At 46.2% G+C, this 24,561-nt stretch overlaps 1 protein-coding gene across 5 annotated transcripts in view; it reads left to right on the plus strand.

Moving 5' to 3' along the window:
• Window positions 1–24,561, plus strand: part of ARMC9 (armadillo repeat containing 9) — a 178,011-nt gene that overhangs the window by 48,658 nt on the left and 104,792 nt on the right. For all 5 annotated transcript variants that reach the window (XM_030803148.1, XM_030803149.1, XM_030803152.1 and 2 more), the window contains exons 10-13: window positions 9,686–9,720; window positions 12,081–12,192; window positions 15,377–15,469; window positions 24,407–24,497. In XM_030803148.1, coding sequence (XP_030659008.1) covers window positions 9,686–9,720; window positions 12,081–12,192; window positions 15,377–15,469; window positions 24,407–24,497 — 331 coding nt within the window. The remainder of the gene's footprint in view (window positions 1–9,685; window positions 9,721–12,080; window positions 12,193–15,376; window positions 15,470–24,406; window positions 24,498–24,561) is intronic.

Below are 24,561 nucleotides of genomic sequence, written 5' to 3' on the forward strand. Positions count from 1 at the left end.
AATTAATGCTCTTTTTCTTCAACAACTCCAGATAAGGCTCCATTGGAAATAAAAGTCAAAACACTTTATTTGGCTTTTATTTTAGGCTCAGCAGGTACATGTGCAGGTTTGTTACATGAGTAAATTACATGTCGCTGGGATTTGGCGCACAGATGATCTCATCACCCAGGTAGTGAGCATAATCCTGACAGTTAGTTTTTGAAACCTTGCCCCTCCCACCCTCCCCCTGCCAATAGTTCCCAGTATCTGTTATTCTGATCTTTGTGTCCTTTAGTGCTCAGTGTTTAGCTTCCACTTAGAAGTAAGAGCGTGCGGTATTAGGTTTTCTTTTCCTGTGTTAATTTGCTTAGGATGATGGCCTCCAGCTGCATCCGTGTTGCTACAAAGGACATGCTTTTGTTCTTTTTTATGGTTTCGTAGTATTCCATTGTATATATGTACCACATTTTCCTTATCCAGTTCACTGCTGATGGGCACCTGCGTTGATTCCATGTCTTTGCTATTGTGAATAGTGCTGCCATGAACATATGAGCACATGTGTCTTTTTGGTAGAACGATTTATTTTCCTTTGGGTATAGAATTGCTGGGTCAAATGGTAGTTCTGTTTGAAGTTCTTGAGAAACCTCCAAACTGCTTTTCACAGTGGCTAAACTAACTTACATTCCCACGAACACATACAAAGCTTTTTTTGTTTTTGTTTTTGAGACAGGGTCTTGCTTTGTCGCCCAAGCTCACTGCAGCTTCAACCTCCTGGGCTCAGGTGTTCCTTCTACCTCAGTCTCCCAAGCAGCTGGGACTACAGATACACGTCACCACGCTTGGCTAATTTTTTTTTTTTTTTTTGAGATGGAGTCTCGCTCCGTCACCCAGGCCGGAGTGCAGTGGCACGGTCTCGGCTCACTGCCAGCTCTGCCTCCCGGGTTCACGCCATTCTCCTGCCTCAGCCTCAGCCTCCTGAGTAGCTGGGACTACAGGTGCCCACCACCACGCCCAGCTAATTTTTTGTATTTTTAGTAGAGACGGGGTTTCACCGTGTTAGCCAGGATGGTCTCGATCTCTTGACCTCATGATCCTCCTGCCTCGGCCTCCCAAAGTGCTGGGATTATAAACGTGAGCCAACATGCCCAACCTTGTGATTTTAATTTGCATTAAAATGGTTTTGATTTTGTGATGGATGCTATAGCATTAAATGTAAAAAGACCCAGGACATGTGGCTCCTATAAGGCACCTGCTTCCACCTCAGCCATCTTTGTCAGCAGCTTCCTGTTGTGTGGCTTGTGGCTCTGGCTTGAAGCTCAGCATCTTCAGCCCTTGCCTTCTCCCCAGTGTGATTTTCTTACATCTTGGCAAATTACTATGCTTTCCCCACATTGCCGCCATGTGTCCAGGCCATCTTCCTTGGTGCAATGCCCTGTGTACTGAGGAGTCTCCCAACCAGCACCCCTGACCCTGCTATACCTCATATACCAATGCCTGTTGCATACCCAGACCAACCTGGTGATGAGAGGGTTTAACACCTTTGTAGGCCGGGTGCAGTGGCTCAGGCATGTAATCCCAGCACTTTGGGAGGCCGAGGCAGGCAGATTACTTGAGGTCAGGAGTTTGAGACCAGCCTGGCCAGCATGACAAAACCCCGTCTCTACTAAAAATACAAAAATTAGCCAAGCGTGGTGGTGCACACCTGTAATCCCAGCTACTTGGGAGACTGAGGCATGAGAATCACTTGAACCTGGGGGCAGAGGTTGCAGTGAACTGAGATCACGCCATTGCACTCCAGCCTGGGCAACAGAGCAAGACTCTGTCTCAAAAAAGAAAACACCTTTGTATTAATATCTCAACCAGTGAGTAGAGCTGTGACCAGCCATCAGCTGAGACCTTTCTCAAGCTCCAAACCCAGACTTCTGGCCTCCCCATGAATGCCTGACAGCTTCACCAGATTTGTGTCCAAATCGGGCTCAACTTTTCCTCCACACAGGTGGTCTCCTCTCCCAAATTTCCTATCTCAGTGAAAGATACTCCAGGGAACACTTGGGAAGCATCTGAGGTTTTTCTCTGTCCTTTGCCTGGTAATGGGATCTGAAAGAGCTTCCTCCCTCCCTGCCCACATTGCTGCTGTTTTTGTGTTTGTTCAGGCTCTCCATAGTTCCCTCCTGGCTTAATGTCACATTTCCTAACTGGTCTTAAAGCTCTTACCTTACTGGTCATTTGTCACATGGGATCTGAAGTGGCCTTTCTGGTTGTGTCTTGTTTATTTGTACCCTTCATGTTCCAGGAAGGACTCAGGTGTCTTACAGGCATCCGATCATATTACTGTCTTTTTCAACACCGTTATCACCTTAGGGTGAAGTGGTTTTCATCTCGTGCAAGTGCCCCTTCTCGTTAAAAAGCTGGCAAGGCCGGGCCGGACGTGGTGGCTTACACCTGTAATCCCAGCCTTTGGGAGGCCGAGGCGGGCGGATCACGAGGTCAGGAGTTCGAGACCAGCCTGACCAACATGGTGAAACCCCGTCTCTACTAAAAATACAAAAATTAGCCAGGTGTGGTGGCGCACACCTATAATCCTAGCTACTCAGGAGGCTGAGGCAGAAGATTTGCTTGAACCCGGGAGGCGGAGGTTGCAGTGAGCCGAGATCATGCCACTGCACTCCAGCCTGGGCAACAGAATGAGATTCTGTCTCAAAAAAAAAAAAAAGCTGGCCATAGCAGCCACTTCCCCATTTGATGGGGATGTGCCTCTGGCTTGGGCCTCCGTCGCCTCTCCAGTCCCCTGGCTGAGGTATTGCTTCAAGGGTTCCATTGTGGGCATTTGAACCGCTGTTGAGATCAAGGGGCCCTACCTTCCTTACCCACGTGCACCGTGAACAGCCTGCCCAGCCACAACGCTCTGTTAGTCCATGTGAGTAGGGAGAGAGGAAGGGGTTGGCAGAAATAGCCTCATCTTCAGGGGCTCACTGGCAGCCTCTGCTGGGGTCTAGCCCCCACACTTACTTTCTGCCCCTTACTGGCCCGCACACCCCTGCCCCATCCTGCTGCTGTCTCTACTTAGAGCAGCATTTTCCAAAGCCTATGCCCACAAATGCCCATCCCGCAGGATTTCCCTGCCCCACAGCCAAACAGCCTGGGAGTTAATAAGCTTGTGAACTGCCGTACAGTGAGATTCCCAGCACAGCAGCACACAGGAGACTCCCGAGAAGTCCCACCGAAGAACTGTTCCCCTTGCAGAATCCAGTCTCCAGTTAGATCGGACCCAGGAACGCTTTCTTTACCTGACACCTCCTGCTGGTTTGTCTTAGGAAGTCCCCATCCTGCTAGTCACCAAGAGCTGTCCCAGGCTTGGTGTGGCCCCACTGCCCACCTCCCCACATCATGACACCAGCCAGGGAGAGCAGCTACTCTGAGAGACAGGCCCCAGGTCCTCCTGTGGCTGAGAAGGGATGGATGGGGGCAGAAATGCAGCTGTTTCCCCTTGGCTTAGGTAGGCATTTATTTTTCCTACCCAAAGGTTCCAGAGAACCTAAAAGGGAGCATGGGGCAAGTGCTCAGTGAATAATTGATGGATTACTACATGAGTTGTTCCACTGTTCTTCACCTGCATCCTAAAAAGGGGTGCGCCTGCATTTGACCCAGCCTTCTTCAGATGGGAGAATACCACCCACCTGTGCACACCTCCACGGGAGGGAGACCACCGCCTACCCGTGCACACCTCCACGGGAGGGAGACCACCACTGTGATTGGGAGCACACCACTGTGATTGGGAGCACAGTCCTTTTTCTGATGCCCCAGGCCTGCCAGGTCTTTCCCTGAGCTCTCAGCATGAAATCCTAGAAATGAGACAGCACTCACTTGGGCTGGAGTGGGCTGGAGTCAGAGCCTCCATAGCAGGTGGAGTCCACCCTGTGTTCAGAACTCATTATTAGCTCAGTGAGGGAAATTTTTCTGACTAGTGATTGGTGATTCTGACTGTGCTGGATGGTTTGGGGCTTGTGATTGTTGATGTCCTTGTTGTAGGGCTGTCTGTTGCACTGTGGGTTCGTTAGCAGCATTCTTGGCAGTCCTCCATTAGATGCCAGTAGCGCTACTCCCGCTATTAACCCAAAATGTCTCGAGACATTGCCACATATCCCCTATGGGCAAAACCACTCCCAGCTGAGAAGCACTAGAGGGAAAGAAAACATGGTTAGTGCACAGTGTGGAAAATGCTGCCGTGCACGCTGCAGAGAACGCAGGGGATGCTGAGGAAAATCAGTGCCGGCCCATGCTCCCAGAGGGGAGCGTAGACGGCAATGCTGGAAATGGTTCCTGAGAGCATGGAAGGCCAGGGAAGATCGGAGCTATCTTGGAGGATGGGGGGTGAAGGAGGCTGAAGGGGGCAAGGGGCTGCCAGGGAGAGGAGCTGGTGACTAGAGCCTCGCGGGGGCCTGGGTTGAGGCTGAGCAGATGCGATTTTTACAAAGACCCCCGTGCAGAGTGTGGAAGGAGGGCTGGGGGAGAGACCTGAAGCAGAGGAGTGGGCAGAGCAAATGTGGGCTTTGGGACCCGACTCCCTGATTAGATTCTTGTTCTAGGGGAAGTTGCTCAGTCCCTGTGTTTGCTGATCTGAAAGGAAATGACAGTGCATGAAATGAGTTAATATGTGTAAATTTCCTATAATGGCATGCCTGGTGACTAGTGAGCCCTCAATAGATGTCAGTGAGTACATCCTTACTAAGCTAACGTGGTAGTTCAGAGGAGAGAAGAAGTCCTGAACGAAGCCCCTGGCACAAGGATTGGAGAGAAGGTAGCAGCTGTGGGATGGAATCAGTAGGACCTGATACTTTGGGGGATGTAGAGAGTGAAGAGGCCACTTTTTTCTTTTCTTTTTCTTTTTCTTTTGAGATGGAGTCTGGCTCTGTCACCCAGGCTGGAGTGCAGTGGTGCGATCTTGGCTCACTGCAACCTTTGCCCCCCGCATTCAAGCTATTCTTTTGCTTCAGCCTCCCGAGTAGCTGGGACTACGGGTGCCCGCCACCACGCCCAGCTAATTTTTGTATTTTTAGTAGAGATGGGGTTTCACCATATTTGCCAAGTTAGTCTCGAACACCTGACCTTGTGATTCACCCGCCTCAGCCTCCCAAAGTGCTGGGATTACAGGTGTGAACCACTGCACCTGGCCTGGCCACTCTTAACTAATTTAATTCCTTAACAATCCTGTGAGGTAGGTACTGCTGGTGCCACCATTATGCAGATGAGGAAACTGAGGCATGGGGAGTTATTCGGTCATTTATCCTCCTCATTGGATTGTGAGCACTCTGAGAAGGGCATTTGCTTTCTTCACTGCGTATCACCAGCACCTAGCAGAGACCTGGCTGATGGGGGCGGTCAGTAGGTATGCTTTGCTTGCCAAATGCATGAAATACTGCAGCCTTCTCTTTTTTTTTTTTTTTTTTTTTTTTTTTTTGAGACAGGGTCTTCCTCTGTCACCAAGGCTGCAATGCAGTGGCACAATCATAGCTCACTGCAGCCTCAACCTCCTGGGCTCAGGTGATCCTTCCACCTCAGCCTCCTGAGTAGCTGGGACTACAGGTGTGCACCACCACACCTGGCTAATTTTTACTTTTTGTTGAGATGAGTCTCACTGTGTTGCCTGGCTGGCCTTCTCTCATTGAGAGCATGCTGAGCCACTCCTTCTGCAGCCATCTCCAGCTTTGTTTATTTTATTGGATACTAAAGTTGTAATAATGTTTGTCAGACTGGCTGTACTCATGAAAGGGCCAATTATTACTGCTTTTCAACTAATTTCTTTACAGGGCAAATAGAATGATAGAGAGTTTAGCAAAAGAGTGTTTTAAAAGGTAGAAAACATTTTTTGGCTACGGAAAAAGGAGAGTGTTGATAAATTTCATTTGTGAAAATAACCAGCCAATATCACTAATTATCAAGTATTTTTCTTTATATATTATGCTAATATTTTATTTATTTTTGAGACAGAGCTTTGCTCTTGTCACCCAGGCTGGAATGTAATGGCACGATCTCAGCTCACTGCAACCTCCGCCTCACTGATTCAAGCAATTATCCTTCTGCAGCCTCCCAGGTAGCTGGGATTACAGGCGCCCGCCACCATGCCCAGCTAAATTTTGTATTTTTAGTGGAGATGGGGTTTCACCTTGTTGGTCAGGCTGGTCTCGAACTCCTGACCCCAAGTGATCCACCCACCTCAGCCTCCCAAAGTACTGGGATTACAGGCATGAGCCACCGCTCTCAGCCATGCTAATATTTTAGTATGGCCATGTCCTTACTTGACCAATCTGACTTGTTATCTTAGCTTCTTGGTCTCTGTAATGTGTTAGGTGAATATTTTTTTTCTTTTTTGGTACACGGTCTCACTCTGTTGCCCAGGCTGGAGTGCAATGGTGTGATCTTGGCTCACTGTAACCTCAACCTCCCAGGCTCAAGCAATCCTCCCACCTCAGCCTCCTGAGTAGCTGGGACCACAGGCATGCGCCATCACGCCCCGCTAAATTTTTTTTTTTTTTTTTGTAGAGATTGGGTTTCATCATGTTGCTCTGGCTGGTCTCAAACTCCTGGGCTCAAGTGATCCTCCTGCCTCAGCCTCCCAAAGTGTTGGGAGTACAGGCATGAACTGCTGTGCCCAGCTAGATGAATAATTTAGATGACATTTCAAACTTATTTTCTAAACTCACTATTTAAGCCAACAACAGGAATAGGTAATTTCTTTACTAAAACAATCAAGGGTTAAAAAGTATAAAAACATACATGCATGGTCTGAGCCACTTTTTAAATTTTAGTTTTTATTTTCATTTTTTGTTTTTGTTTTTTTTGAGATGGAGTCTTGCTCTGTCACCCAGGCTGGAGTGCAGTGGTGTGATCGCAGCTCACTACAACATCCGTCTCCTGGGTTCAAGCGATTCTCCTGCGTCAACCTCCCGAGTAGCTGGGACTACAGGTGTGTGCCACCACGCCCAGCTAATTTTTTGTATTTTTAGTAGAGATGGAGTGTCACCATGTTGGCCAGGCTGGTCTTGAACTGCTGACCTCAAGTGATTTGCCCGCCTCGGCCTCCCAAAGTGCTGGGTTTACAGGCCGGGGCCACTGTTCCTGGCTGATCTGAGCCATTTAAAAGTGGTGTTTGGCTGGGCATGGTTTGGCTGGGTTGAACCCAGTAGGCGGAGGTCGCAATGAGCTGAGGTCATGCCACTGTACTCCAGCCTGGGTGACAGAGCGAGACTGTCTCAAAAAAAAGAAAAAAAAATTGTTATGGACCAGAGTTGGGCTTCTCCAAGTATATTGTGCAGGCATGTCCACTGGGGACCTGGCTGAAGTGCAGGTTCTGGTTCAGGAGGTCTGGGATGGGACCCAAAATTCTGCATTTCCAGTGAGAGCTGGATGATGCTGCTTGTCTGAGGAGCACACTTTGAGTAGCAGGGGGCTGCAGAGTCCAGAAATAAACCTAAGGATAGATGTATACCTAGCAGACAACAGAGGTAGGAAACGGGTGGTTTATTTCATGGGTCACAGAGATGCTGTCAGGGCTAGGAAGTGTGTAAAGCAGCTGGTGTCAGGCTGTAGGGAGCTCTGGGGCCTGAAGATGATGTTCCTTCCACCTTAGTGTTCACATTCTAATTTAAAAAGGAAGAACAAAAAGGAGGTGAAGAAAAAGATAGGGAGGAAGCAAGACTTACTGATGGAAGCATTTTGAGGTGATATTTGGATGGCTTGGGTGGGACTTACATGGCGCAGCATAACTGGCTCTCAGGGAACAGGAAAACAAAGTTGCATGCCTCACTCACACCACAGAGGAAAATACAGTAGCATGAATTCCAGAAGGATGAAATCTCTAAATGTAAAAAATAAAGCTATGAAAATGTTAGAAGAATTGAGAGAATGTGTGTATCACCTTAAGGTAGGGTAGACCTTCTTAAGCAAGACTGAAATCCATGAAAACAATCTGGTATCACATAAGGCATGAAGGCAAAGTCAAAAAGCAGGTAATGTCTTTGAAAAATAATGGCCAATATCACTAAAGTTTAAGAAAGTAAACTGTTTTCTACCCTTTGAATTGATGGAAGTTTTAGAGTGATAGGCTCCAGTACTGATAACGAAAAAGGAAAGCCCTCCTTCAGTGCCGGGTGTCTGGCAATGTTTATCAGAATTAAAAATCACATACCCTTTGATCTAGATCTTGGAAGTCTAGCTTAGCTCAAAACAAAGTATCAGTAAGTACAAGCATGGTGGCGCACACCCATAATCCCAGCTACTCTGGAGGCTGAGGCAGGAGGATTGCCTGAGCCCAGGAGTTCAAAACCAGTCTGGGCAATATAGTGAGACTAGCTTCACCCAGCTTCAGCAATAAATGGCATTTCACTAATCTTGCTTTCTTTCTTCTCTACTTATTCCCTGCCTCCACCCTGGAGTTCTTTAAAAGCCAATTCCAAACATGTCATGTCACCTGTAAATCATTCAATATACATTTCTAACTGATCAGAGGCTTTAATATACAAACACATAGCCACAACACCAAATACAGTTAACACCAGTTCTTGGTATCTAATACTAGTCCCCTCCATATTCAGATTTCCCTTATTTTCTCAAAATATCTTTTTACAGTTGGTTTATCTGAGTCAGTTCAAACAGGCACCACACACTGTATCTGCTTATATGTTTCTCAGATGTATTTTAGTACATACTTAATACAGCACTGCCTGTAGTGGCAAAAAGACACACACACACACACACAATAAATGGGACAAGAATCTCCGTAAAGTAGGTGATGATTTTGCCTATAGACAGGATCAGGATTAAAAGAGAGTGGGGTGGAAGAGGGGTTGTTAATGTTTTTTAAACACTTGTAGAGTGTTTGACTTGGTACAAAGTGCACATTTTTATACTTGAAGAGAAAATCTTAATAAAGAAAAAACCAGAATAATATAATGATTCATATTGCTTTTGTTCTTCATAATGTATTTAACTAGGCAGCTTGAAATGCCCCTGGGAGTTTGGTCAGGGAGAACCCATCGTTTTCTATAGAGGATTTTTTTTTTTTTTTGGTTGTTTGTTTTTGTTTTTTTCTAAAGAAAATAAAGGAATCAAAGAATGGTTACTCCATAGGCAGAGCAGCCTCTAGAGTTTTGCTTGGAGTGGTGTAACATCAAACCAGGGCTGGGTAGGCTGTGAGCTGGATCAGTGGTGTGTAACTTTAGTTTGGGTTGATTTTTACATCATATGTGACTTTGGTTGGTGAATCCTGGTGGATTAAAACTTTGCACATCTGGGCCGGGCATGGTGGCTCACGCCTGTAATCCCAGCACTTTGGGAGGCCGAAGTGGGCGGATCACGAGGTCAGGAGATTGAGACCATCCTGGCTAACATGGTGAAACCCCGTTTCTACTAAAAATACAAAACAAAATTAGCTGGGCGTGGTGGCAGGCGCCTGTAATCCCAGCTACTCGGGAGGCTGAGGCAGGAGAATGTCATGAACCCAGTAGGCGGAGGTTGCAGTGAGCCGAGATTGCACCACTGCACTCCAGCCTGGGCAACAGAGCAAGACTCCGTCTCAAAAAAACAAAAACAAAAACAAAAAAACCTAACTTGCACATCTGTTGATTCCATGCTGTTAGGGTGATTTGGGATCCGTGCATTGCTATCAGTGTTTAACACCATTTGTTTTCTTCTGTCCTCTTCCCCCCAGGCATCCACCATGTTACGAGCCTCCTTGGCACCCGTGTAAGTAACTGCTCTTAGGAATTTTTGTTAAGGAGAACAGCAATGTGTAAAATGGGAATTCAAAGTGTCTTTAATAAACACTCAGCAGCCTAGGTTAGAGGAATGCCTTTGAGCTAGAGCTACATGTGAATATTAAAGGAAATACGAGTACTTATAAATAATATTGTTAAACTAGAATTATTTTTTATTGCGTGTGTGTTTTTCTTTCTTTTTTTGAGACAGAGTTTCGCTCTTTTTGGCCAGGCTGGAGTACAGTGGTGCAATCTCAGCTCACCAGAACCTCCACCTCCCAGGTTCAAGCAATTGTCCTGCCTCAGCCTCCCAATTACAGGCATACGCCACCACTCCCGGCTAATTTTGTATTTTTAATAGAGACGGGTTTTCTCCATGTTGGTCAGGCTGGTCTCGAACACCCAACCGCAAGTGATCCACCCGCTTTGGCCTCCCAAAGTGCTGGGAATATAGGCGTGAGCCACCACGCCCAGCCAGCTTATATTGTTAATTCTATTCTTTTGGTAAGGAAGCCTCAAACGAAAAAAACTGTTGAATTGTTCATATGGTGTTGTATAGAAATGAATTTAATCTACTATCATAGTGCAATCCACAGAGTGTTGCACTGTCTGAATTTATGTTGTCTGCTGGTTCACACTGTGATCAGGGCCATGGGCAGACCTTTGTATGCCTGAGCACTCCTGTCCTGATGAGTTGGGCTGTCCCCCTTGGGAGTGTCTGATGCTGTGGTGGCAAGGGAGTTGAGAACCTTTTACTTGGGCATGAGGACCAGGGTGGCTTCTAGGACCCTCTGAGCCAGCTTTGCGGGAGAGGACGGGAGGACAGGGGTGCTGTGTGATTCCTCACACACCTGAGATGCCTACAGCATTCCTCCTCCCTCAGCCCTGCCTGAGTCTGACCTTGACCCCACGCTTTATTCTCTCCTACCACTTTGGCAGTAGTATCACTGCACAGACTGCTAGGGTTAAAAACCCACCCCTGCTACCCTCCCTGTGACTGGGGATTACTTATTTAATTTCTCTGTGCCTCAGTTTCCTCACTTACAAAATGAGGAGAATCATAGTAGTTCTATTATAGGATTGTTGTGAGGATCGAAATTAGTTAATACGTATACGACACTTAGCATTTGGCTTAATACTGTAGTATTACACCAAAACGAGGAAACTATCATTGATACAGTACTGTGAACTAGACTGCAAACCTCATTTAGTTTCACCAGTTTTTCCATGCCCTCTCATCTCCTTTTCTACAATAAAACAACAATAAAACAAAACATGAAGACACTTCTTTTAGCGACAAGGAAGCTGAGGTGATTCCTTTTGTTTCTGGCTGACCGAAGGTGGGTGGCGGGGCTGTCGGAGCTGTGTGGATCTCAAATCCGAGGTCTCTCCTCACTGAAACCTGGCTCTCCAGAAGTCTTTGGGGTCTCCCTGAGGAGGGTCTGCAAATTGTCCTACAACCCATCTCCTGCCTGTGTTCCCATGCTGCTTCCTGACCACGCCTTCTACCTCCTCGGAGGGCTGAGCCACCCACCTAATTACCTTTTTTTCTTTTTTTTGAGATGGAGTCTTGCTGTGTCTTGTCTAGGCCGGAGTGGTGCGATCTCGGCTCACTGCAGCCTCCGCCTCCCGGGTTCAAGCGATTCTCCTGTCTCAGCCTCCCGAGTAGCTGGGACTACAGGCATATGTCACTATGCCCAGCTAATTTTGTGTTTTTAGTAGAGATGGGGTTTCACCATGTTGGCCAGGCTGGTCTCGAACTTCTGACCTTAGGTGATCCACCCACCTAGGCCTCCCAAAGTGCTGGGATTACAGGTGTGAGCCCCCACGCCCGGCCTCCACCTACTTACTCTTCACACCTGTTTCCTGACTGTCGTTCATATTCACCCGGTCCAGTAGCTCAGGCTTGAGAGGAACAGTGGCTTCAGGTGTTTAGGTAGAACTCTTGGGGCCTGCTGATGCTAATTGTCTTTGAACTATGTCCAAAATTCTAAACAGAACACTTCAGTGGAAAGTCATGATGCTCTCAAGGTGATTTCTTCCCCATCCTAGGGAGGTCTGGCTGAAGGTGAATGTAGGGGTTTCTAAATCTGTTCAGGCAAAGACTCCTTGTTTTAGGAAAAATGTTAAACAGAACCTAAGTTCATCCAACAGAACAGGCAGAGCTGAGCTGGTTGAAGCTGAGGTAGGAGCCTAGAACCCAGCCCGCCCTCCTAGTGGAATTCGGGAGGTCATGCTGGGAGCCCAGGGGAACAGCAGGCTCTAGCTCGGGTGTCCTGATGCTCAGGAGGGGTAACAAACATGCCCTTTTGCCCTTTTCTTTCTCTTTGAACTTGTGTTGCTGAGTAGGAAATTGAAGGATGTCCCATTACTGCCCTCCTTGGATTATGAGAAACTGAAGAAGGATTTGATTTTGGGGAGTGACCGCTTGAAAGCCTTCTTGTTGCAGGCTCTGCGCTGGGTAGGTACCTTTGTCTTAAAGTTAGAAAACAAAACCAAACCAGTGCTGGTTTTCTTGGCTGGCTACCTTGCTCGTGTCTTTTAACCCATCTTCCAGAAATCTTTCTTCCCCGCTGTCTACTGACATCAAGAACGGAAGTCAAAAGCCACTTCTGAAGATAGCCTGGGCCTCCTTTTAGAAACTCCTATATTATGGCAATTGTGATGTCATGAGTTAGATAAATGAATCTCAAGGCCCAGGAGACTGCACCTGCATGTAGCCCTTTCCTGGCGATGAGCCCCACTCTGCTTGTGTGACTGCGTGGAGTCAGGGTTACCTACAGTCCCACAGAGGTTCTGTATTCAGGCACTGCCATGCAACCACCCTGGACAGGCGCCAAGGAAAGAACTCCTGTTCACAGGGCCTAAGGGAAGTGTCCTGGTCCCCATCGTTACTTTTCTGCCTAGTCTTCAGATTGAGTGCAGTTGAAGTCAGCAATTGGTTCTCAAGCTTTTTAGTGTCAGACCCCTTTCCACTCTCAAAAATTACTGAGGACCTCAGAGAGCTTTCATTTATGTGAATTTTACTTACCAATATTTACAGCATTTGAAATTAAAACTGAGAGGATTTGGCTGGGCATGGTGGCTCACACCTGTAATCCCAGCACACCGGGAGGCCGAGGCAGGTGGATCACCTGAGGTCAGGAGTTCAAGACCATCCTGGCCAACATGGCAAAACCCCATCTCTACTAAAAATACAAAAAATTAGCCAGGCATGGTGGCAGGTGCCTGTCGTCCCAGCTACTCAGGAGACTGAGGCAGGAGAATTGCTTGAACTTGGGAGGCAGAGGTTGCAGTGAGCCAAGATCACACCACTGCACTCCAGCCTTGGTGACAGAGCGAGACCCCATCTCAAAACAAAACAAAACAAAACAAAACAAAAACCTGAAGATTTGAAATATATGTTTATTAATTCATTTAAAATGAGCAATAATAAATGACATGTTAACATAAATAACATTTTTTGTGACAAATACTACTTTCCAAACAACAATAAAATTGTGAGAAGAGCAGCATTGTTCTGCAGTTGTCTTTAATGTCTGGCTTGGTGGAAGACAGCTGGATTCTCATATCTGCTTTGTGTTTGATTGTCAGTGTCACACTTCATATAGCCTCCCAGAGACTGATCATAAAAAAGGCATTGTCATATCTTAGTATTATAAAAATTATGACCTTGCAGACCTGCTAAAGGGTTTGGGGGACCTCTTAGGGTTCCCTGGACCACACTGAGAACTGCCGACTCAAGCCAACACTGGTTGAGCCAGCAGTTCTTTAACTGAACAGTCCATTCTAATTCATTAGCATCAGACACCTTCATGGACCCCCGAATTTCAAGGTATCTTGGCATCAGGATCCTTAGCAATTTCCCATCTGTGGATAGAAACAGTTCTCACTTGCATGCCTCTATGGTAGTGCTTCCTGAAGTACGTCTTGAGGACTCAGAAGACATATCCAGGATCCACAGGAAGAGTCCTGTGGACAAGCAGTGATGTCTGCTCTGGTTTTGTTTGGACTAGAGTGGGTGGGGCAGCATGAGTCATCCACAGTGGCCGTTTCCTCCCTGGCCATTTGCCTCTCTCTGCTCAAGCTCTCAAACTCATCTTTTATGCGGCTCTTGGTTTACTGATGCTGCACTTCCTCTCAGTCCGTGCTACTCCTGAGCCTCTTGCTGAGACAGGGTATTCCTTTGCTGAGAGAGTGACATCTTCACAGAATAACCAGGAAAAGTGAACAGGTTTCTAATGTTTTTGTCTGTGTCCCCCTCCAGTGCCCCCACCCGGCTTCTTGCCCCTGCTTCAACCTCAGTGAACTCAACGGAAGGGTAGCAGCACCCCAGTGTGACATTCCAGGCGCACCCTGGCCATGGTCATCACGTCTGTTGGCAGTGCCTGCTCTGGAGGCCTCCCCGGCTCTCCTTCCAGCCCAGGGCGTCTGATGCTCTGGCCTGTGCTCTTGCCCACGCTAAGAACTAGCGTATTCCTTGCACATCTAGCTTCTCTTTGGCTGCAAGCAGGGCTTGCAGCCTCAGGATTTTTATCTAGTAGGATTTTCCTGAAAAAGCAAGGATATTTGCTCACTCTGTGACATGCTTTTTCGTATCCCACCTCACACCTGTACACATCGATGTGCACACGCACATACCCATTATACATGCTCTCCACACAAAAGTTTTCTTCTAGCCCTGTGGACATTGTGTAAATTTTTACTTGTAGCAACATGACAGACTTAGGGCTTTCTAAAATCTACAAAATTCTAGCCAGCTATCTCTACACTCATGCATGCGCTGTATCACTGTCATTCCCAATAGGATAGGATAGAGTGAATTTGTTGGCAGGGCATGCATTCAGAGTGCTCTACAGTCAGCCCTGGGCCCCTCCCACTGAGCCCACTCCACCGTGCCCTGTATTGTACTTCCCTGAGCTAGACCTCACTTCCCTATCCCCCACCATGCTCACGCTCCCCTGTGCCGGTTAACAGGCTGCCCATCCTGCAGGGGCCAGCTCCTGAGCCCCTTTATACAAGAAATGCTTCTCTGGGCATGGATGAGCTCTTCCCTATCTGCACACTTACAGTCTGAGCATTTTGCTGCCTCGCTTCTCTGGAGAGTTCACATGTATAAGTTGGCTCCCTGTGTCACTCATTAGGAAGGACATCATAGGTTCTTTTTTTTTTTTTTTTTGAGACCGAGTCTTACTCTGTCACCCAGGCTGGAGTGCAGTGGTGTGATCTCGGCTCACTGCAACCTCCGACTCCTGGGTTCACGCCATTCTCCTGCCTCAGCCTCCCGAGTAGCTGGGACTACAGGCGCCCGCCACCATGCCCAGCTAATTTTTTTGTATTTTTAGTAGAGACAGGGTTTCACCATGTTAGCCAGGATGGTCTTGATCTCCTGACCTCGTGATCCACCCGCCTCGGCCTCCCAAAGTGCTGGGATTACAGGCGTGAGCCACCGCGCCCGGCCCGCATCATAGGTTCTCGTTTTGGTTGGCTGGTTAATTTGCCACCACTCCCCAAGCTGGATATTACATATTGTGTTTGGTTAAATGTGTAGGTACTGATACTGCCATTTAAAACACACCTGCTATGAGAAACTTTTCTCCATGATAAGACTTAGGTCTCACTACTTTTGTTTTTCTTTGCTCCAGCGCTTGACCACATCCCATCCTGGAGAGCAGAGGGAGACCGTTCTGCAAGCCTACATCAGCAATGACCTCTTGGACTGTTATAGCCACAACCAGGTTGGTAAGAGGTGGGGCCAGATCCCAGCCAGGGCCTTCAATTCTAGGGAATGATCTTAGCAGATGAGGGAAGCTTATAGTTTCTCTGCACATTTTCAGCTTCGTAACTGTATGTCAGCCTTGAGCTCATGAGGTCCTGGGCATTGGCTTGCTTTTTGCTTCTAGTGAAGAGTTCTAAACAAGTTAGAACTGCCTGATTCATCATCTCTGGAGCTCTTTTCTGCCGTTTTTCCTTTTCTCAAATTCCCTACTCTTTACCTCACCTCACTGCTTACCATGAGTCCTGAAAACTGAGTATGACTTCGGAGGGACAAGGTAGGTAAGCACATTCAGGTTGTTTACATCTGGGCCTGACTAAAAATGTCTTTAACACAGTACTTACATATAGTTTTGGACCAGATAGGTCTACTGATCCTGTGGGAAAAGTGTGAGATTTGGGGTAAAATAAACTGGCTTCCAAACCTCTGCTCTACCACTCATTAGCCAGGTCACTGTAAGCAAGTTAGTCAGTCTCAGGCAGCTCCCCATCTGGGCAAGGAGGCGCGCTTGCCTCGGGAGATTGTTGGGATGATTACATACAGTCAGGTGTGGGAAATCCTTAGCCCCAGGCCTGGCAAGAAGTAGTCACTACATGGTCTTTCTCTTCTGTCCTTGCCCCTCCTACCTGTATCTGCACCAAACTTCACTGGACAGGAGGAGGATCAGGATTTTGAATTTGGCACATGTTAAGAGGGTACTACGTTTTATTATTTCAGTTGAATTTTTATCCAGAGTGCTGTAAAAATGTAAAGCTATTGTTAAACTTCACAATGTGTGCACTGAGTGGAGTATCAAATGCTCTGAACACTCACTGATTAAACAGCTGTCTTAGGCCATTTCCTGCTGCTATAACAGAATACCACAGAGAGGGTAATTTATAAACAATCCAAGGGTATTGTCCTCATAGTTCCGAAGTCTAGGAAGTCCAAGAGCATGGCGCCAGCATCTGGCAAGAGTCATCCCAAAGCAAAAGGCAGAAGGCAGAAGTGAGCATGCAAGTCAGAGAATGGGGGTCGAAGCCGTCTTTTTATCAGGAGCCTACTCGCACAATAACTAACCCACTCCAGCAATAATGGCATTAATCCATTAATGCCTAATATCCTCTTAAAGGTCCCACCTCCCTGTACTACTACATCGGCAATTAAATGTCGAAATGAGTTTTGGTGGGGACATTCAAACCATAGCAACAGACCCTGGGAAAATGAGTTACACATTCATCTGTTGTGCATACAGGCAATACAATGTGAGTTTTGAGTTGCCAGTTTACTCTGTGAATGTAGTCTTAATGTTCTCATGAATGAGTTAAGTTTGAAAATAGTCTCTCATATTCTTGACTTATTTTCTTGCTTTTTTTTTCCTGTTTGGATTTATAATGGCATTGAATCCAGCCTACAAGGCATGAAGCAGCTGAATAATGTATTAACTTCCAAACTCAAATTAAAGAGTAAAGTCAATACTGATTATTTCTAACATTATTTCATTGAGTCGAAGATACACTTTTCCCCCCATTTTAACATCTTTGCTATTAGGGTGTATCTGACAGTTAATGGCATTTTATAGTTTAATTGGCAGTTTTTTTTCTCTTTCTTGACTATGTATAAAATGATAATGTGTCCTCTGATGAAAGGTGTGTTGGATTTTGTCATCTGTGGTTTTTGTCAAAAAGGCAGTGACCTCTATAGCCATTGAAGAGAGTAATTTCTTCCTCAAATCATTATATGTGATTGCTATCGTTTACTTATATATATTTTTTGAGATGGAGTCTCTCTTGTCGCCCAGGCTGGAGTGCAGTAGCGCAGTCTCAGCTCACTGCAACCTCCACCTCCTGGGTTCAAGCAATTCTCCTGCCTCAGCCTCCCAAGTAGCTGAGATTACAGGCGCCCGCCACCACATCCAGCTAATTTTTTTATTTTTAGTAGAGATGGGATTTCACTGTGTTGGCCAGGCTAGTCTTGAACTCCTGACCTCAGGTGATCCACCCACCTCAGCCTCCCAAAGTGCTGGGATTACAGGTGTGAGCTGCTGTGCCCAGCTATGGTTTATTTATTTATTCATTTATTTATTTTGAGATGGGGCTTCACTCTAGTCGCCCAGGCTGGAGTGCAGTGGCACGATCTCGGCTCACTGCGACCTCCACCTCCTGGGTTCAAGCGATTCTCTTGCTTCAGCCTCCCCAGTAGCTAGGATTACAGGCATGCGCCACACGCCCAGCTAATTTTGTATTTTTAGTAGAGATGGGGTTTCTCCATGTTGGTCAGGCTGGTCTTGAACTCCTGACCTCAGGTGATCTGCCTGCCTCAGCCTCCCAAAGTGCTAGGATTACAGGCCTGAGCCACTGCGCCCAGCCTGGTTTATTTTTTTAGGAAGAAATGAGCTGCTGGGCACAGTGGCTCACACCTGTATTTCCAGCACTTTGGTAGGCCAAGGCGGGTGGATCAGGAGGTTAGGAGATCAAGACCAGCCTGGCCAACATAGTGAAACTCTGTCTCTACTAAAAAATTAGCTAGGCATGGTGGCACGCACCTGTAATCCCAGCTACCCAGGAGGCTGAGGCAGGAGAATCACTTGAACCCAGGAGACAGAGGTTGCAGTGAGCGGAGATGGCACCACTGCATTCCAGCCTGGTGACAGAGCGAGACTGCATCTCAAAAAAAAAAAAAAAAAAAGAAGAAATGAGCTGAACCCTTGAACCCTTTTACACTGCTGGTGGCAATGTAAATTAGTACAACCGCTATGGAAAACGGTACAGAGATTCCTTAAAGAACTCAATGTAGAACTACCATTTAGTCCAACAATCCCACTAGTGGCCATCCACCTAAAGGAAAAGAAGTCATTATATGAAAAAGACACATGCACACACACGTTTTCAATCTGCAATTACAAAGATTTGGAACCAACCTAAGTGCCCATCAACCAAAGAGTGGATAAAGAAAATGTAGTATATATACAACATGGGATACCACTCAGCCATAAAAAGGAATGAAATAGTGTCTTTTGCTGCAACTTGGATGGAGCTGGAGGCCTTATTCTAAGTGAAGTAACTCAGGAATGGAAAACCAAATATCATATGTTCTCACTTGTAAGTGGGAGCTAAGATATGAGGATGCAAACAAAAATGTTATAATGGACCTTGCACAGGTGACAGTGTTCACTGTATTCAGTGGGTGCACTGAAGTCTCAGAAGTCACCACTAAATAACTTATCCCTGTAATTAAAAACCACCTATAACCCAGAAACTTGAAATAAAACTTTTTTTAAAAAAAAAAAAAAAAGAAGAAATAGGCCAGGTGTGGTGGTTCATGCCTGTAATCCCAGCACTTTGGGAGGCCCGAGTTGGGCAGATCACTTGAGGTCAGGTGTTTTGAGACCAGCCTGGCCAACATGGTGAAACCCTGTCTCTACTAAAAATGCAAAAATTAGCCAGGTGTGGTGGTGTGCACCCGTAATCCCAGCTACTTGGGAAGCTGAGTGCTTGAACCCAGGAGACAGAGGTTGCAGTAAGCTGAGATTGCGCCACTGGACTCTAGCCTGGGCAGCAGACTGAGACTCCATCTCAAAAAAAAAAAAAAAAAAAAGAAGAAGAAGAAGAAATGAGTTGAAGTTCTCTTAAGATGTCAGAGAATCTGCAGGGCAGAAAGACTCGTTGTCCAACATGGATGCTGTGTCACTATTGGACCAAGGTAAACTGGCCTGTACAGACAGGAAATTGAACTCGTTGGTTCATTCCTCTCCCATAGTGGTTCTCAAAGTTTAACATGCATCGTTATCTCCTGGAGGTCTCATTAAAACAGATCACCGGGTCCCACCAGCAGTTTCCATTCAATAGGTCTACGGTGGGGCCCAAGGATTTGCATTTCCAACAAGGTTTCCAGTGATGCTAATACTGCTGGTCCAGGATGCTTTGAGAATCACAGCTTGAGACCAAAAACTTGAATGGAGCCAAATTTAATGAAATTGTAGAGAACTGAATTTTTCATTTTTAGCTGAATTCTTAGTTTCTAGACTTCATAAATCTCTCTCTTCATATGTCTAAGCATCTTACCCATTTTTAGGTGTACAGTTCAGTGGTATTAAACACATTCATAATGTGCAACCATCACGTGCCATCCATCTCCATAAATAACTTTTTTCATCTAGTAAAACTGAAACTGTGTACCCATTAAGCAATAATTCTCCATTTCCCCCTACTCCAGGCCCCTGGCAAATTCCCATTCTACTATCTGTCTCTATGATTGTGACTACTCCAAATACCTCATATAAGTAGAATTGTGCAGTATTTTTCTTTTTGTGACTGGCTTATTTCACTTAGCTAATGTCCTCAGGTTCATCCACGTAGCATATGTCAGAATTTCTTTCCTTTTTAAGGCTAATATTTCATCATATGGATGGACCATAATTTGCGTATCTATCTGTTCCTCTGTCAGTAGACACTGGGTTGCCTCCACCTTTTGGCTACTGTGAATAGTGCTGCTGTGAAGTGTGCATGTGCATCCTGACTGTTGTGTTAATCCGCTCCCTGCTTTTCTTTATAGTTTTCCCATCTATGTATATCCTGCATAATACAATGTTTGCTTTTGTGCTGAGTAGCAAGCACCAGCCTTGCTCTGCAAGGAAACAGGACTGTGCCCGTGTTAGATGAAGTTAGCTAGGAGAAGATGGCATAAACCAAAGTTTGAGATGACAGTTGGACATAGCCTCCCTGAGCACTTATTGATCCCCTCTGGGGACATTGGTAATCAAAGGTGGGAGAGAGTCCTGGGAAACATAGAGCATCTGGCAGAATTGAAAGGTGGGCCAGGTACCAGTTGTCCAGCAGCAATATTTATTTATTTATTTTTATTTTTTGAGACAGTCTCACTCTGTCGCCCAGGCTGGAGTGCAGTGGCGTGATCTCGGCTCCCTTCAACCTCCGTCTCCTGGGTTCAAGCAGTTCTCCCACCTCAGCCTCCTGAGTAGCTGGGACTACAGGTGCACGTCACCATGCCCAGCTAATTTTTGTATTTTTATTAGAGATGGGGTTTTGCCATGTTGGCCAGCCTGGTCTCAAATTCCTGACCTCAGGTAATCCGCCCGCCTCAGCCTCCCAAAGTGCTGGGATTACAGGCGTGAGCCACTGCACCTGGCCCGGCGGCAATATTTATGCCCAAGGGCAATGGTGAGCTGCTCTGTATTTTGGCTTTAAGCTCACTTGATCTACTTCTAGTTCTCAGGGGTTGATCATTTGAGAATACTTCTGTGGGGGTAAAAAAAACTGTTCACAGCTGATCCACACAGCAGGGCATGAAAGGGGGAGCTAGAACTTCACTAGCACATGTTTAGGGTTGTCCAAATGCAGATAAGAGTCTGGGCTCGTCTCAGTCATTTTGTACTCTGTTTAAAAATTGGGACCCCGTGCACTACTTTGGAACACGGGCAGCATTTACTAAAATTGAATACCTTATGTCCTAGCAAAACCACTCCTAGGTAAGCCCCAACCAAAACGTGCCCATATGTTCACTAAAAAACATGCAAGAATATTCATAGCTGCACTTCTAGAACCAAAACACTGGCTGCAACCCAAATGTCCATCAGCAGTAGAATGAATACCTGTGATGTATTTGTAAAATGGGATACCTTCAGCAATGAGAAGGAAGACAGCAGAGACCCTGGGTGAATATCACAGACATATTGTTGAATGAAAAAGTCGAACGTAAGAGAATATATAATATATGGTTTCATTTATTAAAATAATTTAAAGCCAAGCAACATGAATCTATGATGTTAGAAGCCAGGAGAGAGGTCACCCTTGGTTTGGAATGGGGTTCTGGAAGGGCATCTGGAACTATGGTCATGTTCTGTTTCTTGACCTGGTTACTAGTTAGCCACATGTTCACTTTGTGAACACTCATCAGGCTGTACATGTGATCTGTGCAATGTCCTGTGTAGATGCTATACTTCAGCAAAAATTCAACCTAAATTGGTGTAATGGTAATAGGCATCTTGGGGACAACAGCCTTTGACATGTTGCCCTCTTGAATCAGCCGGGTTTAGTCTGGAAAACATTCTGGTGCATAGCTGCTGTCCAGGAGTCTCTTCACCAAACTTTTGTTGATTCCTTTCACCTCTCTCCTGAATTGGATCTCTGTTTCCAGTGTCCCATATTATCTTATTTCTTGACTTGTTCTCTCGGTTGGTGGAACACGTCCTTTAGTCAATAGTGTCTAAACCAAAAGTACACAGGAAGTAAATTTTTTGAGATCATGTATGGTCAAGAAATGTCTTCATTCTTTGTATAGAATCCTGAATTGTAAATAATTTTCCTTCAGAATTTTGAAGACATTGCTCCATTGTCTTTTAGGTTCCAGTTTTGCTGTACAGAAATCCAAAGCCAGCTGGGCACGGTGCCCATAATTCTAGCACTTTGGGAGGCCAAGGCAGGAGGATCGCTTGAGCCCAGGAGTTTGTGAGCAGCCTAAGCAACATAGACCCCATTCTCTAAAAAAAAAAAAAAAAAAAAAATTCTTTTACATTAACCAGACATGTTGGCGTGTGCCTGTAGTCCCAGCTAACTCAGAAGGCTGAGGCGAGAGGGTTGCTTGAGCCCAAGAGGTTGAGGCTGTGAGCTGTGATCACACCACTGCACTCCATCCTGGGCAACAAAGTGAGAGCTTGACTCAAAAAATCTAAAAAAAGAAATCCAAAGCCATTCCAATTCTTTATCTTTTGTATGTGACCTGTGTTTCTCTCTCTAGAAGCATATTGAATCTTCCCAGTTTCCCATTGACGTCCTTCATGAGGTATATTTTAATCCCTTTTATTGAGCACTTTGTGGGCCCTTTCAATCTGACAACTTTCATTCTGCGAACTTTTTCTTGAGTTATTTTGTTGATGATTTCTTCCCTCTGTTTTCTGTGTTCTCTCTCTGAATGTTGAACCTCCTGAACTGGTTTTCTATTATAGTTTTCTCTCATCTTTTCTACCTTTTGTTCCACTCTTTAGGAGATTTCTTTTCTTCTTTTTTTTTTTTTATTTATTTATTTTTTTTTTTTTGAGACAGTCTCTCTCTGCTGCCCTGGCATGATCTCAGCTCACTGCAGCCTCTGCCTCCTGGGTTCAAGCAGTCCTCCTGCCTCAGCCTCCTGAGTAGCTGGGATTACAGGTGTGTGCCACCACGCCCGCCTAATTTTTGTATTTTTGTAGAGATGGGGTTTCACCATGTTGGCCAGGCTGGTCTCAAACTCCTGACCTCTCTGCCCACCTTGGCCTCCCAAAGTCCTGGGATTATAGGCATGAGCCACCCTGTCCAGCCTCCTTAGCAGATTTCTTCATCGTTATTTTCTGACCCTTCTGTTGAAACTTTTATTTCCTTTTTTTTTTTTTTTTTTTTTTTTGAGACGGAGTCTCGCTCTGTCGCCCAGGCTGGAGTGCAGTGGCGCTATCTCGGCTCACTGCAAGCTCCGCCTCCCGGGTTCATGCCATTCTCCTGCCTCAGCCTCTCCGAGTCGCTGGGACTACAGGCGCCCGCCACCACGCCCGGCTAATTTTTTGTATTTTTAGTAGAGACGGGGTTTCACCATGGTCTCGATCTCCTGACCTCGTGATCCGCCCGCCTCGGCCTCCCAAAGTGCTGGGATTACAAGCGTGAGCCACCGCGCCCGGCCCTTTTATTTCCTTTTTGATAGCATTCTCTTGTTTCATGGATATAATAGAGTTTCTTATATCTTTGAGGATATTGGTGATGAATTTTTATTTAATTTTTAGTTTTCTTCTCCCTGCACAGTCTCATTTACTCCAAGACCCCCCCAACCCCCCCCACCCCCCCATTTGTTTTGGCCTCCTGGTAGAAACTTTTCTCAGATGTCTGGTAGTCCTTGGTGATCTCCTAATGAGAGATTTGGAGTGAAGGGGACCGCAAAGCCATTGAGTGTGATGGTGGGGCCTGTCGATGGATAGCTCCACCCAGGGGGATCTGGGTGGGCCGTTTGCTGGGAACCTCTGATTTCACAGTCTCTAGTTCTTCCCCTGTGGGCTGGTCATTTCACTGTGAGAATAGTCTTCTAATCTTGGGCCTAGAGGGCAAGGGTCTGGTTGCCAGGGTCCTGGGAGCCAAGTTTAGGGGTGGCCCTCTGTTCCACATTCATTCTGCATTTAGACACTAACCCCCCTCTCCATTTTGTTCTAGAACCCTTGCAATCCTTGCTGTCCTCTGCCTGGTGTCCCGGATCCACAGACTCTTTGTGTCTCCCTCACAAGGGAACACCCTCTCCCCAGCCCTGTGCTGAGAGGTGCGCAGGAGTCACATGAGTGGGATCCAAGTGCTTCTTAAACAACTTTAATTCATTCGTCTTTATTTTTCTTCAGCTCTTAAGCCGTTTGAGGAGTGAGTAATGGAAATTGGGTAATTCCACAGTGCCTGTTGCTGCCTTGAGATTGGCCTTCTTGGACCTGCTATGCCTCTTGCCGTGCTGCATTCTCGCTTCCAGAATTGTGGCGTTATCATTTCTCGTGCTGTTCTCTCTGTCCTTGGGAATTATCTTTTTTAACAGTCCATTTATTGTAGTTTTACTGTGGCTTAGAGGGAGCCAAATTAGGCATGTGTCTTGGATCTGCCATTCTAACCTGGAAAACAACAGCAACGGTAACAGCAAACAGGACTGCTTCCTTTGCGCCAGTCACTGTTCTGAGGGCTTCGTGTAATTGATTCATTTAATTTGGAAGTCTGACTAACTTATTTGTGCCAAGTCCCATCAAATTTCAGTTGGAAATCAAGGCTTCCAGATAAAATGTTTGGCTTTAGTCTGTTTATTTCACCTCTAATAAATTCAGGCAGAGGAAGAGAACTACCAGACCCGAAGAGGAGACATATGTTTATCTCTCCCTGTTCTTAACCTTGTTTTTCCTCTTGACTTTTTCCCCCAGAGGAGTGTGCTTCAGTTGCTGCACTCCAAGAGCGACGTGGTGCGGCAGTACACGGCCAGGCTCATCAATGCTTTCGCGTCACTGGCAGAAGGTGAGACATCAGCTTTGCTTCAAAGAGAAGAGCTAGGTCGTATTGATGTGTTTTCTCCTTTGAA

The sequence above is a fragment of the Nomascus leucogenys genome, chromosome 22a, assembly GCF_006542625.1.
Source record: "Nomascus leucogenys isolate Asia chromosome 22a, Asia_NLE_v1, whole genome shotgun sequence".
NCBI classification, from domain to species: Eukaryota; Metazoa; Chordata; class Mammalia; order Primates; family Hylobatidae; genus Nomascus; species Nomascus leucogenys.